We start from the raw sequence: 24179 nt of genomic DNA, 5'->3' as shown, positions 1-24179 counted from the left end.
TTGTTCTCAGGTTAACATAATTATTTGCTTCGTTTGATTTGACACATAACGAGGTTCAAATTAACACACCTTCTAGTTTCCGATTGTGACAATTAAAGCACCTGCCGCCGATCCGGGTTATGCCTCGGGCCGTAACGACCATGATTCCAATAATCATCGCTTACTCGCCGGTTCCCTGCCCTCCGCTCGGCCCATTTCCACTTTCATCACGATCCGGACCAGATAAGAGACCCCTCGACTTTCCACGGCAGCCTTTGATCGCGGACCTTAAGGGATGCGTCTCGGGGGGTTGTCCCCGGCGTCCTCCGAGGTCGCCCCCGGCCGGATTGTCGCGCAGGGACCTCGCGCAGCCACGCCCCCGGACATCGAGATCGTCATCTGTTCCTCCGGCCGACGCCGCAATCTCGGCCGACTCAGTTATTAGTGCGCCGCTTAAGTGTCGACAATGATGGCATCTTCAGTTCAGCTTCAGTACCAGGGCGCGAGTGCGCAACCGCAGGTGCGTGTCTGTAATGATAGTAATCTGTCGCGATACCCCCTCATTAGTGTGCTCGCGGTTTTATTAATACTTCAGTTAGAATGATTGCCGATCGGTAATGATACGGATCCGTGGATCTTGTATGTGTGTGTGTGTGTGTGTGTGTGTGTGGATTGGGCTGGATTCGGGAAATGCCGCGGTACATGCTCTGTGGTTGTTTTTTGCTGAATCATAACTTAATTATATATTGGAGGCTTGTCGGCTGCGATAATTTTTATTTATTTATTTAAATTAAGTTGATCATGAGTCCCTACTGTTTTAGTACTGGACCAAGCACTGAATTAAAAAGTCAATCAACTACAACCACAATTTTTATTGATACTTGATATCATTTTTCAAAAAAACAAACAAAATTTTAAAAACTTTGTAAAATTTTTAGACAGATCGAAATAATTCATTTAGAGGGGAAAAAAAAGAAAATTGTTACCTGGACTTTTATATGTGGAAATGGTAAAGGGGCTTGTAATAAACGAAAAAAAAAAATAAATGCGTGAGCAGGGACGGCGGAGTGTTGATTTGGGGGGTTAAAAAGTTATGAAAAATTGTATCATTGGGATTCTGGAGAAATTTGACGTCAAACAAAAAAGTATCCTATACAAAAATAAATATCATGCAAAAATCTACAACTTTTGTAGCGATCACTTTTTAACATAACCACAAAATTTCCAAGAAAAATGCGAAAAACAAGTTTTTTTCTGATTTTTCATTTTTTATTTCCCATTTTCGCAAAAATAATTTAATTTTGACGAAACTTGGTGAAAGTATACCTTTCTGTATCTTAAATAACCACAAATTTATTTAGATACAAAAATCAAGAAGTTTCTGAGATATTCATTTTTTTCGGCCTGGAACACTTTTTTTCTTTTGAAGAAAACTTCTACTTAGAAAAATCATTGTACAAAGATCTGACGGTAATATTTTTTTTCGTTTTGACATATACTTTTTGGTGAAATAATAAATCTGTAATCACAGTTCAAAAACATGCTCAAAAATGCAAAAAAATAAAAAATGACTTGCAGCAATGAATTTTTCAGTAATTGTTGATAATTTGTTTAAATTTAAAAAAACAAAAACTGATTACACCATTCAATTGTACGGAAAAAATACAAAAAAAACTGTCTCATTGTTTGACCCAAAACTTTATTTTTGTACAGTATTGTTATAAACATAAGTCGAATAGTGAATAAATAAAATAAATAATAATTTTTTTTTCCATAGGATCTATTAGTGTACTTATTTTTTTTTTAATTTTGATGAATTCACAGATATACAGTGTGTCCAAGATAAGGGTGGGATAGCATTAGAATCTTGGAAACGGTAAGAGTTACGGGGTGGCTCAGAATAGAAAAAAGTTGCGTTTTTTTATACCTAACAATATGCCGTTTAGAAAGTTTTAAAATTCCGTTTGGTTCCGGAGATATCCGGAAAAACCCGAAATTTTGCAAAATTGTTTTAATTTTTTTCTGGCTTTATTTGAAAACGAATTTTAAAATAAATTACATATTTATAACGCCACTTTTTTCCGCTCTATACAGTGGCGTCAACATATTTGCAATCCGACGCTTCGTCTTCGAGGGGCCATCATCGGGTTAATTTTTTTAAATACGTCAACAGTAGACTTTGCAGTTAATACTTTGTATTGATGAAATCTCAAATAATCTAGATAATTTATCATTTGTGGATTTGTAATTCGACTTAGATGTTTATAGCAATATTGTACAAAAATAAAGTTTTGGGTCAAACAATGAGCCACAGTTTTTTTATTTTTTTTTCCGTAGAATTGAATGTTGTAATCAGTTTTTGAGTGTTTTTTTTATTTAAACAAATTTTCAACAATAACTGAAAAAAAATTCATTGTTGCAAGTCATTTTTGTGGTTACAGATTTCTTTATTTCACCAAAAAGTATATGTCAAAACGAAAAAAATGATTACCGGCACAACTCTGTACGATGATTTTTTTAAGCAGAATTTTTCTTTGAAAAAAGTGTTTCAGGCCGAAAAAAATAAATATCTCAGAAACATCTTGATTTTTATATCTAAAAAAATTGTGGTTATTTAAGACAGAAAGGTATACTTTTACCAAGTTTCGTTAAAACTAAATTATTTTTGCTGAAATGAGAAATAAAAAACGAAAAATCAGAAAAAAAAACTGTTTTTCGCATTTTTCTCGAAAATTTTGAGGTTATGTTAAAAAGTGATCACTACAAAAATTGTAGATTTTTGCACGATCTACAACTTTTGTATACTTTTTTGTTTGACGTCGACTTTCGCCAGAAATCGCAATGATACAATTTTTCATAACTTTTCAACCCCCCCCCCCCAAATCAACCCTCCACCGCCCCTGCTCACGCATTTATTTTTTTTAGGGTTATTTTAAGCCCTTTTACCATTTCCACTTATAAAAGTACAGATAAGAATTTTTTTTCCTCCAATTGCAATTTTGCGTTCTTTAAATCCTGAATATGTTTTAACAGTAATTTTGAAGGGAAAACTGCTATCCAAAATTTATACAAGGTGTCTGCGAAAGATTTGGAAATCTCGAAACTGGAGATACTGGTGGCCAAAATAAGTCGATTGAGCCAAATACACCTTATGCAAATATTGCTGGTTTCAAAGATCCAGGGCGTTCAATGTTTGAATTTTATTTTGAAATTTGTCAATAATTTTGAAAATTGTCAACGTAAGAACAAAAAAATGGGCACTATTATGTTTTTTGATATGACAAATAAGAATTTTTGATTAGTTTTGGCGCTGCTTATCTAGGGCGTCAGTTATGCACTATTCCTTTGATAAACAGGAGACATTTTTTTTTGTCTTTAGAATTATGGACATTGTGTATTGAAAATATAAAAGAACGCTCTTCGTTTTATAAAAAGGTTACTCTTATTCGTTTTCGATATCTGCCTTGGTTATTGAGGTATTCTCATACTATACAAATTTCAATGCATTTCTTTTTACGCTAATTTTAATCCTTAAATTAAACTAATGGAACTTGTGTATGAACCAAATTATTTTCAGTATTCTGAAAAACAACTTTAAGGGAAAGTAAAACATAAACCGTTTAATGAGAAAATATCAAACAATACAGAAATATTAAATCATGAATGGTTTTTCATTACCACAAACGCATGGCCTGGTATGATTTTTGGTATTAAAAAAAAAACATGTTAGAGGTTTTCTTATTCCAAAAACAACATCATAGAATTACTTTACGTTTTTAAAATAATTTGTAACACATTTGAAGTAAAAATATATACTGGTTATTTTTTTACACCGATAAACTTAAAAAAATGCTAAATAAAATTTTGTGACTACCACTTTTATGACTAGGATGCTATGAACTCAAAAACAGTTGTCTGGGGTAACAAGAACAGTATTTAATTCGATGGTTGAAAGAAGAGCAGCATATTAAAACTAATGACATTAACAGTACAAAATATAATGAAAGAATAGGTCCTTTTGTTGATGATATATATTAGATAATTCTATTACTACCTTAATGGTGCTTGAAACTTGCTGTAGCTCTGTTAGTTTTCGAGACATTTTGAAAAAAAATGTTAAATTCACTGCTGCTTTTTTATTTTTAAAAATTTTTTAAATCTGCAAAGACATTACAGTAACACTTTGCAAATAATTTCACTGTGGATTCAGATTTTTATATGAACGTTTCGGTTCTGTGAAACCATCTTGGACCTTCTTTTTTTATGGTTCAATTTTGTGCTATAATAAACAGAGCAATTTATTAATTTTCCTACGATGTATCCTTGTGCAAAAAAATAGTAATATGCCAGGAAAACAATAAATATTATTAATTAGTATTATATTCTGATAAATATGGCAACATCGCATGCAGCAAACACAAGAATCATTATACATTAAATCAATGTATTTATAATATAAATATATTGTAATTATACACGAAGTTAAGAAACCAAAACATTCATAAGAAAATCATTTCTTTAATTAAAGTTTTTCAACTATTCATTAAGTAAATACAAATCAAAAACATATTTTTCAAAAAATAAAGCATGTATCGTACATTTCTCAGGCGTCTTATACAAGGTATTCACAAACATGGAGAGTATATTTTATGAGTAAATAAATCATAGTGGAAAAATCGATTTGCACAAATAATGTTTGCAAATAGTTTAAATACATATTAACTTACCACATTGATACGAATAACACTGTTTGGTGCATGGCTCTTTATTATATTGGAAATATGTGCAGCTAAATCGCAGTTTTCATGAACATGTTCATGCTTAAACCTCATGTCCATCCCCTATTAATAAAAAAAATGACTCCACTTAAACATGTATTCACCAATAATTTCCAGAATAAAATACATATGTTCCCGCAATGAAAACTAAAGAGGAACTAATGATTAACTAAAATTGAACTAACAGTGTTTCTGTTTACCACAAAAAAAGAGACAAAGAAGCGTACGACACGCCATTTACGTCCGCAACTATTTACCTCTTTTTTGCAGTATGTAAGTCGGAGACGATTCCAGAAGTTCTCAATAAGTTTCATCAATTTTGGTTATTATTAATTTTAATTGAAAATACTCATTACTAATTGTACAAACCATTAAAAAATCCGTTCCGAGTTTGTAAATATCCTGTATAGAGCACATATTCTGTAAAATAACTATGTGAACAGCTTAAGTGACATATTGCTCTATTGTAGATATCTCCACTGAACCTCCTGGCAGCAACCTGCAACAGAATGTACCCCCACCAGCCCTTCAACACCCACACTCAGCTATCACCGGCCTCCACCACGTCCTGCAGCAGCGACGGCTACGTCTCCCAAGTACCCCTGGAGACGGCCAGATCACCCTTGGAATATTCTCCGCACTATCAGTCTCCTTACAGCCACGCCTACAGCAACCAATACTGGTTCCAACACTCACCACCTCCAGCCGACATAGCGACGAGCGGTTACCAACCCCAGCAGCACCACCAACACCACCAGCAGTACGCGCAGTGGCCGCAGACGAACTACATGACCTCCTTCGCCTCTACGATGAAGATGATCAAGCCGGAGATCGGCGTCGACTTTCCTACATACTCCTCGAAAGCTAGACGATGTATAAAATGCCAGTGTCCCAATTGCATCAACGAGGAGAACGGGTTGAAGAAGCCTTCTTCGAAGAAGGTGCATATCTGCCACTACCCAGGCTGTGATAAAGTGTACGGGAAAACGTCGCACCTCCAGGCACACCTCAGGTGGCATACGGGGGAAAGGCCCTTCGTGTGTAATTGGTTGTTTTGCGGGAAGAGGTTCACCAGGTCCGATGAGCTCCAGCGACATTTGAGGACGCATACGGGTGAGAAGAGGTTCGCCTGTACGGTGTGCTCGAAGAGGTTCATGAGGTCGGATCACCTCGCCAAACATGTCAAGACCCATAAGAATGGGAAGAAGAGCGAGTCCTCTTCACCTCCTCCAAAGGCAGACGAAGAATCCTCTTCGGAAGCGATTATAAAAAGTGAATCTCAACCCCAGGTGAAGAGTAGGTGTGTGCCATCCTCTGTACCCTCAGGTGTACCTCAGTTGCCTCAGTATAACACTCCTATTTTACATACGACGACACCCAGTTTTTATGGCAGTTACCACGGTCTTTACTTGCAGAGTATTCATGAACAGTGAAAGTTGTAACGTTTTATTTTTAATTTGAAAGTGTAGTTTCTTACGTGTTTTAGGGACCATGTCTACGTTAGATGTATATTTGTACAGAAAATGTATGTAAATATTTTATTTTGTTAATATGAAATAAACCACCTATTTTTATTATAATATTGCTGTGTTTGAATTTTTTGCACCCCACCTTCCAAAAAATATATATACAGGGTGGGCCATTAGTTTGAGAAAGTAAAATAACTCTCTTGTTACTCAGAATACAGAAAAAAAGTTTATATAAAAGTTATATACAAAGTCAAGAAACTAAAACTACAAAATTAATTTGGTACATACAGGGTGATGAGTAAAAACACATTTTTTAAATGGAACACCCTGTATATTTTTAAATATATTAATTTCCGAGAAAACTATATATGGCAATATAAACAGTTTGTCATTTTAGTGCGAGGTTGCCAAGTTATGTAGAAAATTCTTCGAATTTTGGAAAAAATATGACCTGGAAGAAGTTGTATTAACTAACACTTAGAGCAAAAATATTTGATGGAGTTATAGACAAATGTCGATATTTTATACAGGGCATTTTTTATAATACGATCATTTTTAAAAAGTTTAAACTTGATTTTCTAAAATTTTTCAATTGGAATACCCTGTACATTATTATTCTATTTTATTCATATATCCGTCCAGTTCAACTTTTATTAAGTATGTTCTACACCTAAAGTTGTTAGTTTTTAGATATAACAACATTTCTGGAAAATCCTAATTTTTATTATTTTCGGTCGCACGAAATGGTTTTGGAAGAAACTGTTACAATTGTGTCAACTTGTCAGTAATTTATCATTCCATTTTGAGTTAATTTTATTAGTTAATATTTATTTGTGGTATTCTATAAAATAATAAAAAATTTTTCAGAAATGTTGCTATATCTTAAAAACTAATAAATAAAAGTTGAAGTGGACCGATATGTGAATAAAATAGAACAATAAAAAACAGGGTGTTCCATTTGAAAAATTTTAGAAAATCAAGTTTAAACTTTCTAAAAATGATCGTATTATAAAAAATGCCATGCATAAAATATCGACATTAGCTAATATAGGAGTCTTTGCCTAACATTTGCCTATAACTCTGTCAAATATTTTTGCTCCAAGTGTTAGTAGTTGAAACTTAATACAACTTCTTGGAGGTCATGTTTATTCCAAAATTCGAAGAAATTTCTACATAACTTGGCTAAAATCTTAAACTGTTGATATTGCCATATATAGAATTTTCTCAGAAATCCATATGTTTAAAAATATACAGGGTGTTCCATTTAAAAAATTTAATATTTGGCGTGTCCCGTTTTTACTCATCGCCCTGTGTGTTTCAAATTAATTTTATCCTTTAGGTTTTTTGATTCTGTACAACTTTTTTTCTGAATTATTAGTAACAAGGGAATTATTTTACTTTCTCACACTAATGGCCCACCCTGTATACAGGGTGTTTCAGGAGGAGATGTACATACCTCAGTATGTTATTCTACGTTCAATTTTAAGTTAGAAATTTCCTATGAACTGAGGCCTGGAAACGCTTCGTTTAGGATTTACAGGATGTCAAATTTAAAAAAAATTAATTACATTTTCTTTAATAACTCTCGACTACTTTGAGTTAAATTCATGAAATTTTGTATGCATAGGTTTCTTGGGACGGGAAATTCAAATTTTTATGGACGATTGGCTGTATCTACCAGAGGGCACCACAAGCGACCATTGGGATCCTTTTAAATCGTTTCAACTTTTTTGTGCCACGGTGTATGGCATTTCGAAATAGAAAAACATTTTCCCCTATCTAATTTTTTTGCTACCCTGTATATTGACGTTTCGCATTAGTGCTTTTATTCCCTTAACAATTTTAAGCAAAAAAGGTATACTTGGTCGAATTCGAAACCTCTCAGACCAACCGTTTCCGAGATATTGGCTGATAAAATGCACACCATATTTTCAAATTTTATAACTATTTATGGTGAAAAAATAAAAAAATATTTTGGACTCACGTTTACAGGAAAAAAAGTCTTATTTTAACCTCAAAAATACGCCCCTAAATTATTTGTAGCGAATTTTGAATCAGCCTGTATCTACTTAATCTTTTCTGTATATTTTTTTATTCTCATACATTCTTAAAATAAGTCAAATTATAAAATTTGGTGTATAAAAAATAAATACATAACTTTTTCAGTGACTACTACTTAGTAGTTTCATAATTTATTTTTTGGCAACGGGATTTTGTGAAAATGGCTGTATGTATATAAAAACTTCAAAACATTACTCCTGATCCTTTTTGTACTGTAAAATTTGAAATTTTATTATATTTTGAAATATATACAGGATGTTCCGGAAATAAGGCCAAAAAATTTAAAGAATGGTTCTACTTCTAAGTACAAATGGCGCAATTTCCTAACCTCAAAATTAACAAGGTTTAAATAACCACAAAGTTACAATATTTCCTCAAATGGTAATAAACTACATCTTCTCATAAAAACAATAAAAATTCTGTAGCCTTTGACCTCAAATTGTTCTTTCTGATTAGCAAATTAATCTTTATTTTTCTATTTACCTATAGTTTCTTAAAAAAATTGACAGTCCAAGTCGATAATATTTAGTATGTATTTGATTTTGTACTTGGAAACAACATTCTGTAACCACGTTTTCCTTTTTAATCTCAGTAAATTATTATTTTCAAATTTCATATTTTTTTATTATACATTTTAATATTAACTTTTCTACTTTTTCTTTACTTAAAAAGCCATTAGCTAATTCAAATCAAGTGTAAATATTTTTTCCAAAATTCTTGTCTGGTGAAGTCATTTTTTCCACCAAGATCTAGTACTCTAAAAGCAATTTCAAAGAAAACCTTTTTTATAAATAAATAACGATATCATAGGAAACAACTATTCTGCTCCACAAGACAATATTGTCTCGTTTAATGTAAAATAGGTAAAAAAGTTGAACTGATAGAGGATGGAGTTTTTTTTTAATAAAATAACATTTTCTCATTCATTGACATTTTGCCTTATTCTCTTTAAGTGATGATTTTATTGTCATATCCAAACCAAAATTTAAAAATTCGTATGTCGTTGTGAGCAGAATTGAAAAAGCTTTAAAATGAGGTGCCACTCAAAATAGGGTGCTATTTAAAGTTTAAGACACCAAAACTTACGCCAGCACGTGTTCCCGAGCGTGTTCCCCTTGAAAAGAAACTCGACGTGTCTCAGGTTCTTTTTTGTTTTTTTTTAATTCCAACATTTTCCAAATGGGAAGTTTTAATTGAAACATCCTGTATAATAAAAGTCTTCTATTTTATATAAGTTAATATCTATAAGTATTCAGATATGAATTGCATTTTTAAAAAGACGACACTCGAAGAATCATATTTAAAATGCAAATAAATGAAAATAAAAAAAAATATATTAAAAATAAGCTTTTATTAAAACGTACTAAAAAGAAAAAAATGAACCAAGGAGTTCAAAAAACCCATAATGTTGTTTAAACCCCAAACCCACAATAGTTGAATCTGGTTCGGGCTGGGGCAGTACAGTATTGGGGGTCAAAAATGTAATAAAATTTCCAGGGTGGTATTTAAAAAAATGAAGTTGATGATGGTTCTGGAGAGACGAAACGATATATATAAAAATTTATCATGCCATTAGATAGAGGGCAAAAAGTGGACATGAGAAAGTGTTCTCCTTTTTTCAATATCACCTCAATCAAGGTTGAAATGAAACAAAAACGGATTTCCAAAATTTCGGTTTTTTCAAATATTTCGAAAACTAATAATGTTAGCCTTGATTTTTTAGAAGCATAATGATGGTCCCCTGATTACGCAACTTTGCCCCCATTTAAGCTACTTCGTACCTCTTACTGTTTCCGAGATCCCTGTAGTGAGAAGCGAATTTGTAACAGCCTGTAGTGTATATTTTCCTAAATTTATTCCATTTATATCCGGAATACCCTGTATATATTTTAAATAATTCTACAAATAACTTTCTAATTGTAAGTCGCAACAAAAAGACTCCTAATTTTAAAAAATATAATTTATTTTATATTTTTGTAAAGGAGCTTTAGGCAAAATTGATTGAAAAAATCTTTGTATTAAGAAAATTCTTATTAAAAACACAATAAAGTATTATAATAAAAAACCGCATGTAACCAAATCCGTTTCCTTGAAACGCTGCTGGTCGGTGGCTCCCCCTGCCGGCGTCTACTGCAACCGCTACGAAGCTCTCTTGGCTTTAACAGCCGCTGGATGTCTCCGCCGTCGCGATAATTGAGGGTGCTATTAACTGGGCGGGTTTTACGGATGCATGGCCGCCCTGACAGAGGAGGGCAGCGAAAGAAAATAAAACAAAAAACGGAAATTATAGTGTGATATTATGTATGCGCGGTGGGGTTGTAAAAGGCAGGGGAATCGGCAGCAAGTGGCGCTCGAATTAAGTTAGTTTCAATCAAAACACATGAATGTATGCAAGTTTCAATTGTTCCCCTTTGGTACATGAACTGCTGTCGCCTCCTTTGATTGTTGGAACGAGCGATAAGTAACGGCCGATGGCGCATAGTGCGCGAGTGCTGTGCTAAAACGTTTATTTTGATACACTGTGCAGTGTGGTTGTTCCGCCTAAGAGGGTCTGTGGGTCCGCCGCCAAACTGGAGGACCGTACGGATAGGGAAAAGGGGCGAGGATCCCCCGAAATGTTAGCCGTAAGTCTAAGAAACATAAAACTGGTTCCGTGTTATGCCGCACACTTTCACATGTTAGGTTCCACATCATCGTTATGACGTGACGTGGAAAATTGTCTTTTTTTTTCGTACATTCCTATGGCCGTTGATATAAGTTAATCTCTTGTCTTTTGAAACAGGACCGTATTTGTCCGTTAGGGACCCGATTTTAAAACTTTACGTTTATTAGAAAATAAAAGTGACATGGTATATCGCCTAAAACTCACCAAAACAGATCTTAATGAGAATCGTTGATTAAAGTACAATATTAACTGTTTAGATCTATAAATTACCTGCAACTAAACAAAGTTTTAATGAAGAACAGCGACATCAGGCATTAAAGTGTCACATTTACTGCTTAAGCATTAGAATCATTTCTACTACCGCTAAATTAAAAATTAAAATTTGTTTGACGAAAGTAATTTTATTTATTGTAAACATTTATAGTGAAAATTAGTACCTACAGCCTGTATGGGATATCCTTTGTCCTGTTTGTTTTGAAACATTTACTGTCGTCTATGTAGGTTGAAGTGTTTTCACTAGTAGATGGTTTATGGACTATTGAATCCTCTAAAGTGGTTGAATTATTTAAAAAATCGCTTCCAGCACTTCATGTAGGTACTTGCAGTAGGGAAATTTTTTTCGCCAACAATTGATTTACGAGTTATGGATTCCTCAATATAGCCTTCAGCTACCGTTGGAAGATTTCCATCCACCATGCATTTTTAAAGTTGTGATATCAGTTCCTGAATCTATTAATAGTGTTGCTGAAGTTATACGGAAAAAATGTCCGGTATATTCGTGAGCATCCTTCAATTTTAGAAACGCAGCAACTTGTTTTGACATTTCTCCAAATGTATGAATTGCTATTAATTGGTTATATGCTTTAAAAAATATGTTGCTATCTATTTGTGTAGGTCTTATGGTACTCCATTTCCGATATATGTCTAAATATTCGCTTACAATAAAAGATCTTTTTTCTTTGTTTTTGTAGTTGTCAGAGTGACCAGGAACCTATTTCTCATATCTTCAATATCTCTAATTTTTATTTGAAGTAATTTATCACATCCACACGCCCAGATATGGCAAAAATCATTGCCACCTAAAATAATAGTATTCTTCGTTTGTATCTAAATACGCATCATCAGGAACCTCCATAAGAAATTTTTTAATTTGTTAATTTTCTAAAATGCCTGATGTTTTAGCACGATATCCATACCGTTGCCGTTTCAAGAATTCTTTTAATTTTAGATACCTACTTTCCAGTATCGACGTTGTTGTAGACATTCAACGTAGCTCTGAGCATCGCATATATTGACCATAATGAAGATTTCATACTTCTGCTTAATCCAAAAAAATATACCAATAGTACATTTTTTATATGTTTGCTGATATACTTATCTTCTTCGATTTTTCTGGTAATAAATTACACTCTATTTGCTTTGCTGATTCAATAATTTCTGGCGGAGTTAATGTGAATTCTTCCATCTCAAATACTAAATAGTTATTTTTATGAATTTCAATAGGAACAATATGGTGATTAATGTGAAATTAAGTTATTTACTTAATAACGCTCGTCTCAGTGCAACCACAGACGGCCTAATGAAATTATTATTATTAATGAAAGAAGAATCATATAATTTTAATAATATAAAATAAATAGCTTTGTTTGCTATTATGATAAAATTAAAATTGATCGGCGAAAATGTGTTTAACTTGGAAGTAAATTACAGGATTTAATGCCGCGGTTGCCGAATGTATTAAATCAGCCAAGGTTAAACAAATAACTATTAATGTGACATTTATAGCTCACAAATGTTAAGAGCACTGAAAAATCTATGAAACATTACACGTCAAAAAACCACCATATTTTCAGATTCTGAATTTACCAACTAAGACTCTGTTGCTCACAAATTCTTGCAGCAGATTGAGTATACTTGCTTCGAAAATTCAGACGTTAAAGCAATTTGATAATTAGAACAATATCGAGAGAAGCTTACAGCTTTTTTAGAATATTCAAAGGTTCAGTTTCTTCGAACTGTTTAAAATATAAAATTTTATTTGCAAACAAACATTCATGACCATGATCTGGATAGAGTCTAATAGTTTTACTAGAATTCGACATAAGTGATGCATATTTTGTATAACAATTTATATGATTACAAAATTCCAAAATATATATATATATATATAAAAATTTTTTTGACCTTGGAGAATATTCATTACAGCAATGTTACGTGAATTTATTTGAATGCCCTTTGCAAAATTTGGCACACCCTTCATGAAAAATTCGTGGATACAGTCATTTTTGTGTATTGTACCTATATTCTCGAGTATCTCGTCGCAAAACTACTTCAAAACTAAGCAAAATTGGGAAGATCAATTTGATTACAGATTTCGAATGGTTCTATAGTATATTGTAGACTCGCTATTAACATTATGTCCTCTGTTTATAGTTTCCAAAGCGCATGAATTTCTCCCCGTAGTATATTACAAAAAATTATAATCCTCTGGTAACTTCAGAAAAATCTGAATTGATTATTCAGTAAGGAAATGATTTTTTCGATTTTTTTAAACAAAACCTTGTTTACGGGCATGATAACGATGTGCCTAGGCTCTCAAAAATGTAAATGCAACCCTGCTTTCTTACAAACATAAAACTGGTTTGGTGCGATTCCATACTTTCACATGTTAGACTCCACATCATAAACTGTGACGCAACATGGAAAATTAAATTTTTTTTTCGTATTTTCTTACGTCCGCAGATGTAAATTAATCTTCGATCCTTTGGCCATTAGTTGCGCTGACCGAGAGAAGAATAAAAAAGCAATTAATATTACCTGGCTTGACCAAAGCGCCACCATCCTTTCTTTTTGCTGTCTAATGGTGTTGGACACTTGCTACAGACGGGAAGCTAGACATAATCCCCATTGAAAACCGGTTGTCTCTTGGTGACTATGAATATTTTGTCATTTATTTTCCCTTAGGTACTTTATACTTTGCTTTCGTCTCAAGTGCTCGACCGCTATAAATGACACATCGTTATTAGTGTGTTGACATTTAATAAATCGCCCTGTATAAGGATACTACTCATTGTTTGATTTTATAACGGAAATGTTTTGCAGATGCACTGTTCATATAATTTGCCCAAATTTTGTCTTTTTTCATTTTAGAAGTATCCAAAAACAATTACATGTTGTTTTACTTACTAAAACTTGATTACAATTGGGTTTTCCTTAAAATTTGTCAATCATTTTTATCTGAAAATGTTATAAAATAAGATATATTTATTGGAACATTGTTACACTTATTACAGAGATTATTACTAGGTATAAATATTTCCTTTTATATTTTGCATATATAGAATTTTGGAGTTTTTGATTTCGAAAAAAATTGGACCAAAAGTTGTTTCTGATTTAACAGTTAACGTAATAGTTTGGGAAAACGAATACTTTACATTACTAAAAAGGACAAAAATTATCTATTTACTTCATAATTAAACTATTATTTAGTATGAAAGGAATGTATGAATAACCTTTAATTAATTCAGTACCATATTTAAAATAAGTAAAAACATTTAACATTAACAAATTCCTCTATAAAATAGAACGGTTTCCGTCGGTTAAAGGTGCAACGTCAGTGTTCTGTTACCTACTTTACCTTAATTTATTGAAAAATTTTGTCGCAAAAAAGCCTAAAAAGTAACTAATGTCCTGTAAAATTATTATATTCACGCTAACATTTCTATTTCATTATATCTTACGTCTGTCTCTATACTTAATATTTTTTTATCCGTCTGTCCGAATTATTCCAAAAATGCGCCACAAAAAAACATTATGAGAAAAAGGTAATAGACTCCTGGAACAACTTCATTATTAAAAACATTATAGACTTTAACGGCGGTGTTTGTATTTAATCGACAAATTCTTCACGCTACATTAAAACGACAGTGATCTTAATGTTGGTATTAAAAATTGTTTTTTCATGAAGTAGACAGAGTATATAGACATTGTGGTTATACGAAGTAGATAAAAGATCACATTTTGTTGATTTCTCTGTTAATATGTCACTTATTATAGTTCTTAATCATGTAAAATACCTGTAGCTAAATATTGGCAGCGAAATCATTGACCTCTATGACTTAAATATATTTACCCACATAAAATTTCATGGAAATTTACACAAGTTGACACAAGTTACACAAGTTTATACAAGTAAATTTACACAGGTGATTACTGTGTACCTAAGTTACTTTATCCAACACTTATATATAATGATTTCTTTGGTTTTAAAGGAAAAATGTGGCCTATAAGTTACTAGTGAGTTGTTATAAGTCATAAGTCACTAGTAAGTTATGACTTATAATCCACTAGTGACTTATAGAAGTCATTAAAAGTCAAATGTTTGGTTTATTTTTTTAGTTTTTATTGGAAAACCAATTTGAAACAGTAATAAGTCAACAAGTAACCTAAAATGTTACAAACTTACAATTTACCTACTTATTAATATTAGCATTAACATTTATGGTATGGTAAGTCGTAATTTGATGCCAAAGGATTATTGGAATCATTTTATGACTGTGATAAATTTATAGAACAGGTTGCCCCTTTGCTTGTGCTTCCTACAGGAGTCTGCACCACTTACATCTTTTTAGCAATATCAATTTTGCTGGAAATTGACTCTTCTATATAACCTTCTGCCACGATAGATGACTTCCATCCACCGTGGCGTTTGAGTGTTGTAATATCCCCTCCAGCATTGGCCAAGATAGTTGCAGATGTCCTGTATATAAATTAGAATCTGTCAAGCCCAAAAATCGCGCAACAACATTAGGGATTTTTGATAACTTATTAATACCAACACACTGACGTGTGCATTTTCCCTTTTGAAAATTGCAAAGGAACCTTTGATGCTGTACATTTTGAGGCCTTAGCTTAGAATATTTTGTAATTAATTCAATTGGATTAACACAAAATCCTTTATTTCACAGGGAAGCTTCTTGGTTTGTTCGTTTTAGTATTTGAAATCATGATGTGGATATACTGCCTTTTGTCCTTTATATTGTCTATGCCTAGATGGGTCAATTCCTCGCAACGGCAAGCGCCAAAAACTCCCAATCTCAACGCCACCTAAAAACAACAAATTTAATAAATACAACTCAGTTAAACTATTCAGTAGAACCCCTCAAAAGATGATCTTCGTCTAGGGCTTCACGCAAAAATTGTTCGATTTGTTCTCTTTCTAAGATCTTGGATTTTTTTGGTTGAAAATGTTTGTGCTTAGACTTTAGAAATGCCACTAGTCTTCCGAATTTGGAAATTTCAATGTTCTTGTAAACTCTCAAAGTTGACTTCAACATGGAATATTTAGTCCACAATGTGGATGGAGCTAATTTGTCACTTAATTTGAAAAAATAAGTCAGCAAGACATCTTCATTTACGCCTTTTACCCCTTCTTTGATTTTCCAATTTTGAAATTCCTTCAGTTCTTTGTTGTATATAGATTTTGATTTCTCCGGAATGATGCCTGCAGTAGCCGCATTAGCTTTCTCTAAAATTTCAGATGGAATTTCCACATTTTCCATTTTTTCAGTCTTGGTTTTAGGATTTCAACGTGATTTCAACTCAAAAAATATTGTTTGTTTAAAGACAACCCTTGGTTACAGACACAATTTAGGTTGACACTCGCATCTTTTGTAATATTTAAAAATACATTCATTTCATTAAATTACTTTTTCTGGCAATTATTGTTTCATTTGCTGTACATTTTTAGCAAGAGACAGTATTTGCCATTAAAAATTGTATGGATTTTCATTGAAATATAGAAAATGCGCTAAACCTGAATAAATTTTGAAAATAAGTTGAAAGTGCAACTTTGTTTTTCGATATTCTTTTTTTTCTCCAACCTCTCTGAGTCACTAAAGTAATATTTTTTATGATGTATTATAAACTTTTTGTATCTCTTTATGCAGTTTTTTATCTAATACTTAAAGTGATGAAACAAGACGTTAAAATATTAAACTTATTAACAAGTTAGTTTATTTTATGTCACTGTCAATTATGTGTTATCGAATTATCCATATTAGACGGTCGTTTACTTTATTGAATAGGAAAACACATTTTAAATAATGCAACGAAGCTATTCTCAAAATTGCCTGTCTCTTTTGAGGCGCATTGACCAATTACGTTTTGTTGACATGTCGTATAAAAATAAATGGTATAATGAAATGTAATTTAGTAAATTAGGTACCTAGAGTGCTTTTACAGATGATGTGGAATGTAGATATAGTGAATGATGTTTAGTCTAGATAGGTTATGGCAACAAAGTGGTCTTAATATACGCGCTTATAATAGTTATATCTTTATATATATCCAATTATTGTAATAAGTAGGCAAAATACAAACAAATTATTACCACTTAACGATAAGTAATTCGGAATTGTTAGTACTTAGACATATTAGAGGTATTTAAAAAAAAACGTTTGGTCGCATTTATTACTTTGTATCTGAAGATCACCTCGTTTTCCAAAGGAATAAAACATTTCTATGACACTTTTATTTAGTTCGTCGTTCATTAAATTTATTTATATGTTGTAATATCGGTCCGTACTTTGTGTACAATTTTAATTATTACACAATACCAGGATAATTATAATAATTAGCGTTCGCCATGTTAGAGAAACCAAAACACGCTACTTATTTTGAAATTACATCGTTTTTTGTTAAGGGCAGATGTTGAGCCGGTTAATAGCTGTCGATTGTGGTCAGCTACATCCATGCCATGTTGTAACTAGGTTAGTAGGTCTAGCTTTATAATTTGAGTGCTTGTTATCGACTGTTTACTAACTTCTCGTCTTTTGGGTTTTTGGATTGTGCCTGTATCTTTCATGGTTGCCAAAATATTCGGAACTCAGTCGATGGCATGAATAGAAACAGTTAGTAGGTAGCGCATCTTAAAATTTAAATTCTTATGTAAATAAAATAAGTAAATTTGAGCCATTAAATGTTTGTAGCTAACAACTAATGCTTATATTATCAATTTTAAATTAATTAGTCCCTTTTTCAAGTTGCTTAGTGGTCGTATATATGATGTGGTATTGTTAGTCTAGTAGGAAATAAATTTATTTTCAATTCATCTAACATAACACATAAATGTTTACTAACGCATTTCAAAGGGTTGAAAAGGGAATTTGACAATTACAGTATATTTTGAAATCTTCAGCTGCAACTATTTTTCTTAGTGTTAAATATTTCTGATTAGCCAAAATTTAATTTATATAATTAATCCCTTATTGACTGAACTTATTTTATCATTGATTTATTTCAAATTTATTTTCTTTTCAATGTAAAAGAAATGCTCAATTAAATTAAATAATAGATACTAAAATGCTACAAATAAATAATTATACACTGCAACTAATAGGATTATTAAATCCGAATTATAACAAAGCTCCTCATTTTTATAATTTACCAAAAATACCAACAAGACGCAATGCTATCTTGTAGAAAGTTTCATTTAGAACAAAAATCATCCCTTGTATTCTCTTCCAGAGTACAATCCAACCGAGATAATCCAATAACAAATAAAAATGGATTTTTTGTGACGAAAATTGTTAATAACATTTTTTCCTCACTATGGAACACTTGTGTACATTAATGTGTTGTTCTATAACATATTTGTAGCTGATTTTTAAAAAAAATTTTGGAGATTATGGAAAATTAGTACCACCCAACCCCTGCCTATGGCCTTATTTCTATATCCCATACTAATCCAGTTACTTAATTACAGCTCTATACAGGGTGTCCCTTAATTCGATTGACAGCGTTCTTTGGTAACAATTAACACAAACGGGTAAAAAAAACTAAGGGTCAATGCCGACTTCTTATGAAGATATAGCAATTTTTCTTATGTATTTCCTAAACTAATTGAACTACTAAATTTGGTACACATTTTTGGCTATTAATAACTTATATTTACACAGACTCACTAAGTATTTTGTTGAATGAAACCCAATTCTTCATAGCCATTTTAATAAAAATATGTCGATTTTTTTCTTGTTTCTTGCTAATTGAAAAAATTATTGTTTCTGAAAAATTTTGTTAAAATACAGAGTTAAAAAATGATCATTATGTAACAATTATTACTATGGTAACTCATCAAAGAAAGCGGCAATGTTCACTTTTACCTGTAAATAACTATTTAAATACAAAATGTGACTACTTCAGATGTTGCACATTTATTAGTTTGTACTGTAGTACCTACGTACTACCTGTTAAATATGTACAATAACTGTCATAAGAATTCCTATTAAAAATATTTTCTTTCTTTTTTATCAATTGAGTACCTACAATTCGCTGGAGGTGTTACATAATCATTTTTTATGTCTAGAAGCATTTATTTGGGTGTAAAGAGGACGTCACAGCTCTCTTTGATGTGTTACCCTTGGTAGTAGTTGGCATAGTTGACATACTTTACAATTTAACTCGAAAACGATCTACCACCATTTTTAATCGACGTATATTTATTAAGGTGACTATGAAATAATGAATTCCAGGCAACCCATTCGTTTGCGAGTCTCTGAAAATATCAGTTTAATAGTCAAAAACGTGTACCAATTTTGGTAGTGAAATAATTTAGAAGATATTCAAGGTTATCTTCAAGCTGCTGTAATATCTTAAGGAATCAGAGTTGAGTTTACTTGGCCTTATATTACTTTTTACCAAGTAACACCTTGTAGAGTTTGGCAGTCGCATTAAGCGACACCCTGTATAGTTTATGCATTCCACACTCGCATAATACCAGCTTTCGAAGTGACAGTTAGATGAAATCGGTATAGTTTTGAAGATATTCATGAAAAATCACACAGTCACAAGATAAAACATTATTACACGTGTAAGAAGTCTCTTTATTGCACTCACGCGTCTTTTGGCCAAGCCGTTCGTGCAATAAGGAATGACTTTTTACACCTGTATCGTAAATAACCACACATAGGCAACTTTACTGGTAAGAGATTGAAAATTACCCCCACTACTTGACTCCAGAGCCCGAGAGGACAGCGATATGTGTCTGTCCTTTTTTAGACAGAGACAAAATAAATTTCTGTTGTCTCTGTTAGCATTCATTTTGAAATTTAACAGCTGACGCCGGAACTTCATCATGATTCATACGTTACAATATAATTTTAGAATTTTCAGAAAATGTAATAATGTGAATGAAGAAATTATACGTGAAACATTGCCAATGACATCAATTTACAAATGAACTACATGGTGATTTACAAACAGTGACAAAAAATGAAACCTCGAATTATTTAGTGAATTTTAAGGTAGGTCTTTCATATAAAGTTTTTGTCTAGGACGGTTCACTAAAACAATCCAGTGTTAAATTAATATTTTTAATTTTTTATAACATTTTAGAAACTAGTGAGTGAAATAATTTGAAATTAATCACATGAATGTATGTAAATATTGTACAAAATCGGAAGCATTTTCTTAAAAAACAATGTTCCAGTGGCTGAGATACAGGGCTTTATTATTATATTTTCGGATTCTTCTTACAATTTTCTACAAATCACCACCCCTTTATGTTTTTCGAAAAAAAAAAACATTTTCGTTGAACTAAAAACATAGTTTAAATTACAATAGAAACACTTTTTTTAATCTATTATTTAATCGAATAAAGAACATCTCATAGATGATTTTATTTGAGTAAATGCTCAAAAATACCTCAATTTGCGCAAACACAGCCTACTAATGTAACGATTAAACAGCATTGTATTCAAATATCGAAGTGTGTCTTCAGTTAATTTTTTAAGTTTTACTCAGGAAATCAGGCTTTTTTGGAAAAATATGAAAGAATAGTAATTTGTAGAAAATTGGAAGAGGAATGCGAAAATATCATGATTGTTACAATAAAGCAGCGGCATACTTTTTTATTTAGACACAAATATTCCAGCAATACCCTGCAGCATTTATTTTTTAATTTTTATTATTTGAAAAAAATTTAAATATTTTTTAAATTTTAATACCCTGCATTTTTTTAACGAAACTTCCTAGATAAAAGCTTTATACGAAAGAGCCCTCTTAAAATTCACTAAGTTTGCGAATCACCTTACGAATATAATGAGAAGTTATCGTATGCCCCTTTACACCCAATGAACTTATCTTATACCCCTCGTATGTGCAATAATTGCCCTTGAAAGTGTTTCTTACTCCAAACACCGATGGCGTATTTAATGCATTTTTTCATCGAGTTGCCTATCTATTTCTTACATAGTATATCTTATCTATGGTAAATAACTATTCTATACCCCCGCCTGTAAGGTCCAGGCGGGAAAACTTTGAAAAAATCTTATGAATTACGTTTCCATATTATTCCCGTCGAAATCCATCCGAAGCGAAGTGTTATATATATCACGTACCATCTACCACCGTCGGCGTCACGCGCCGCCACACTGACAATAAATTATCTCCTAACGAACAATCAATCAGGGTCTCCTCTCCATCGGAATCGAGCTATCAACAAATCACGAGGTGGCGGCCACATCTGATGCAGATGAGTGCGGTCGACACTGGGATACAACGGCGTCTCTCATTAATCCAATAAACATGATCGAGTGCGCCAGTTCTAATTGACAATAGACGAAAGCCGCGGTAGCGCCGGTACCCCGCTGCGCCACCGGCTGCCGCGCGGCCGCCGGGCTGGAGAGGGGAGGGTAGCAGACGTGCCCGTGCCGGTCGTTCGTTGGAGAAGGCACACGAATTTTGTAGTGATAAAATTCGTACAAGTTATACAGGGTGATTTACAACTTGTCCAAAGAAAAAATTTTGAATGTACGGGGGACTCTTACAAATACAATTTTGTAAAAAAAATAATGAGGGCAGTTGGAAAATGATTGAAAAATATACTTCTTCTACAAGGGAAAGTCGGCGACCGGCCCGACGGCAAAGTAATAAAAAATGAACGGAACTGTAACAAAAGCCGGGACGTGTAGTAATTTATTTGTTAGTTCTCGGAACGGATGGGCCAAAAAGTAAAATATTTCGGTCAACACAAATTATAGAAAGTTAAGGGCTCTCAAGTAGGTTAGCGTCGTCCTTCGGAGAAATTTAGCAATATTTTTTGAACAAGTTCACTTAGAGTCGGGGCCATGTGACAGTCATCTGTCGCGTCCGGGTGGCACCAGCCTATGCTGGGACAGAAAAAAAAAATCGATATTTTTAATAACGCGCGAAACCACGAGAAGGGCGTAGAGATTCCAAAGTAGAATTAAATCAAATTGTTAAATTGATAGTAATTGCAAAAGAAAGTAATAGATCAAATAGCCGGTTTTTTGGCGGATTTTCCAAGTTATAAGGATATATTAAATGAGATCGACTAATCCGTCCCGTATCGCGACACGGAGTCACTAGAAGAAGGCTAGGGTTACTTGTAAGTTCAGTTAGTCACAGAATTATTTATATAAATGTAAGTCCAGACAATTAGGTAATTATTAACATGGCGTAGTTATGCCAAAGCGTCCCGATATCCAGGGTTCCCGCCAGTAAGATAAGAACAGAAACGTCAGGACCCAAGAAATGGGCGTGTCGAAGCGAAATGTCGAATTCAGGAGAGATCTACGAGAAAAAGACAGTTCTTCCTTAGGTTCCACATTGAGCAGTCGACTTAGTTTTAGAGTCTCGGGCTAATTAATTAAATTTAATAATGGATAAAGTTTTTTCCAAATTTTGCTATGAATCTCGCATTCCCTGAATCTCGTTACGCTGTCGCGTGTTGTTCGAGCCGTTGTGTCGTTATTTTGTTTGTTTGTTTTGTTTATTGTTATTAAAACCCTTCCTGGAAGTTTTCTTGCTTCACTACAACATAAATGTTGTTCATAAATTAAAACGATATCAATCAACTCCAGGTTACTATACCCGTAAGCCATTTTTGACACTTAAAAACTTATGAAAACACTATCGCAAAAACTTTAATACTAAAATTGGATGCGCACAACGCAGATAGAATGAATTTATATGACGCTAGAGATTACAGTAGCCCAGCGATGTAAAGGTTGAAAATACTACAACTTCTTGCAATCTTTTTCTGGGAAACTATAAGAGTTTTACAAAAATTTTTGTACGATAGTGACTCCATTCTTCATAACGCAAGTTGTGAATCACCCTGCATAAAGTGTTGGGGAAATGACCTCTGTAATTTTAACAGACGATTTTTCGCATTATTTTGACCAAAAACTTCATCACAACATAGAAAGTGAACCTTAAATGTGTTGTCTTATCACGGCGGTTCTTTTCATAGCGATTCTCTCTGTCTAGCTCAGTCCTGGACTTTGCTTTTGAACCTGGTGAGAGTATTATATGTTCTCAGTTATTTTGCATATAATACTGGGTACACCCTCGGGATGACACTGATTTGGTAGAAAGGTTTTAAACCTCGCCGTTTTCTACTGAAATGTTTAAAGTCCTAGGATTCACGAACAATTTTTGCATTTTGGCAATTTTTTTCACAATCTTTGTATCTAGTTATGTCTTTATGCCCTTTTAGCACTGCTTTTAAGCTTGACTTTATCCCTTGGGATATTAGCCACAGACACAGAAAGTTCTTAGCGGATTGGAAGCTAGATGACTGGTCTAGGCCTCGAGCGGTGTGCTTGCAACAAATTTTTAACTATGTTTTGAATTAAAAAAAGTTTATTTTTGGTAAATCTTTACAATATATTGTCATGCCAAAAGTGAAAGGGTGCAATACAATGTATCTGTGTCTGAATTCTATCAATGAATTCGTAAAAAACTGATTTTTAATACATCCAGTAGGTCTGAGACTTACTTTTCTATTCAATAAGCATGGGCAGCTTCAAGGTACCGAAAGGCAACGAATACCCTTGATTTTGTTTCGCGTACTCACACTGACCAGTGACTTACACTCTGGTTATTTAATTGCAAGACACCGGAGTAGACGTTCAATCACACTTCATGGTGGTTCCCGAGCATTCTTAGGGATTTGTTATTTAAATCTTGGCATCTCTTCGGATTTAAGCAATTTATGTTTGTTTTCTTCCCTACCGTTGATTTTGGGCTCTTGTTCTAGATTTTTGTGAAACAACTCGGTTTCGTGTCCTAGCTCGTTTTTCGTAGTATTCCTGGCATTTCTGCGGAAGAATTCGAAACTGAGGTGAATTTTTAGGGTGTGCTGCAGCTAGGAGGACTCAGACTGGCTGTGGAGAGTTAGTTAGGTATTCTAAAATATGCGTG

At 32.9% G+C, this 24179-nt stretch overlaps 2 protein-coding genes across 2 annotated transcripts in view; both read left to right on the top strand.

The window, feature by feature from the left end:
• Positions 1-445: 445 nt before the first annotated feature.
• On the top strand, positions 446-6190 carry LOC108904021 (transcription factor Sp4-like). The gene is made up of 2 exons (XM_018706389.1): positions 446-499; positions 5228-6190. The coding sequence occupies exons 1-2, from the start codon at positions 446-448 to the stop codon at positions 6188-6190; spliced, it is 1017 nt and encodes a 338-aa protein (XP_018561905.1).
• A 4494-nt stretch (positions 6191-10684) lies between these two features.
• Positions 10685-24179, top strand: part of LOC108904070 (transcription factor Sp9) — a 257297-nt gene continuing 243802 nt past the window's right edge. The window contains exon 1 of the mRNA XM_018706472.2: positions 10685-10911. Coding sequence (XP_018561988.1) covers positions 10903-10911 — 9 coding nt within the window. The 5' untranslated portion in view covers positions 10685-10902. The remainder of the gene's footprint in view (positions 10912-24179) is intronic.

Source organism: Anoplophora glabripennis, unplaced genomic scaffold, assembly GCF_000390285.2.
Source record: "Anoplophora glabripennis isolate ALB-LARVAE unplaced genomic scaffold, Agla_2.0 scaffold14, whole genome shotgun sequence".
In the NCBI taxonomy this organism is placed as follows: Eukaryota; Metazoa; Arthropoda; class Insecta; order Coleoptera; family Cerambycidae; genus Anoplophora; species Anoplophora glabripennis.
Note: the sequence above shows the minus strand (reverse complement) of the source record. Positions and strands in the feature narration are given on the sequence as shown.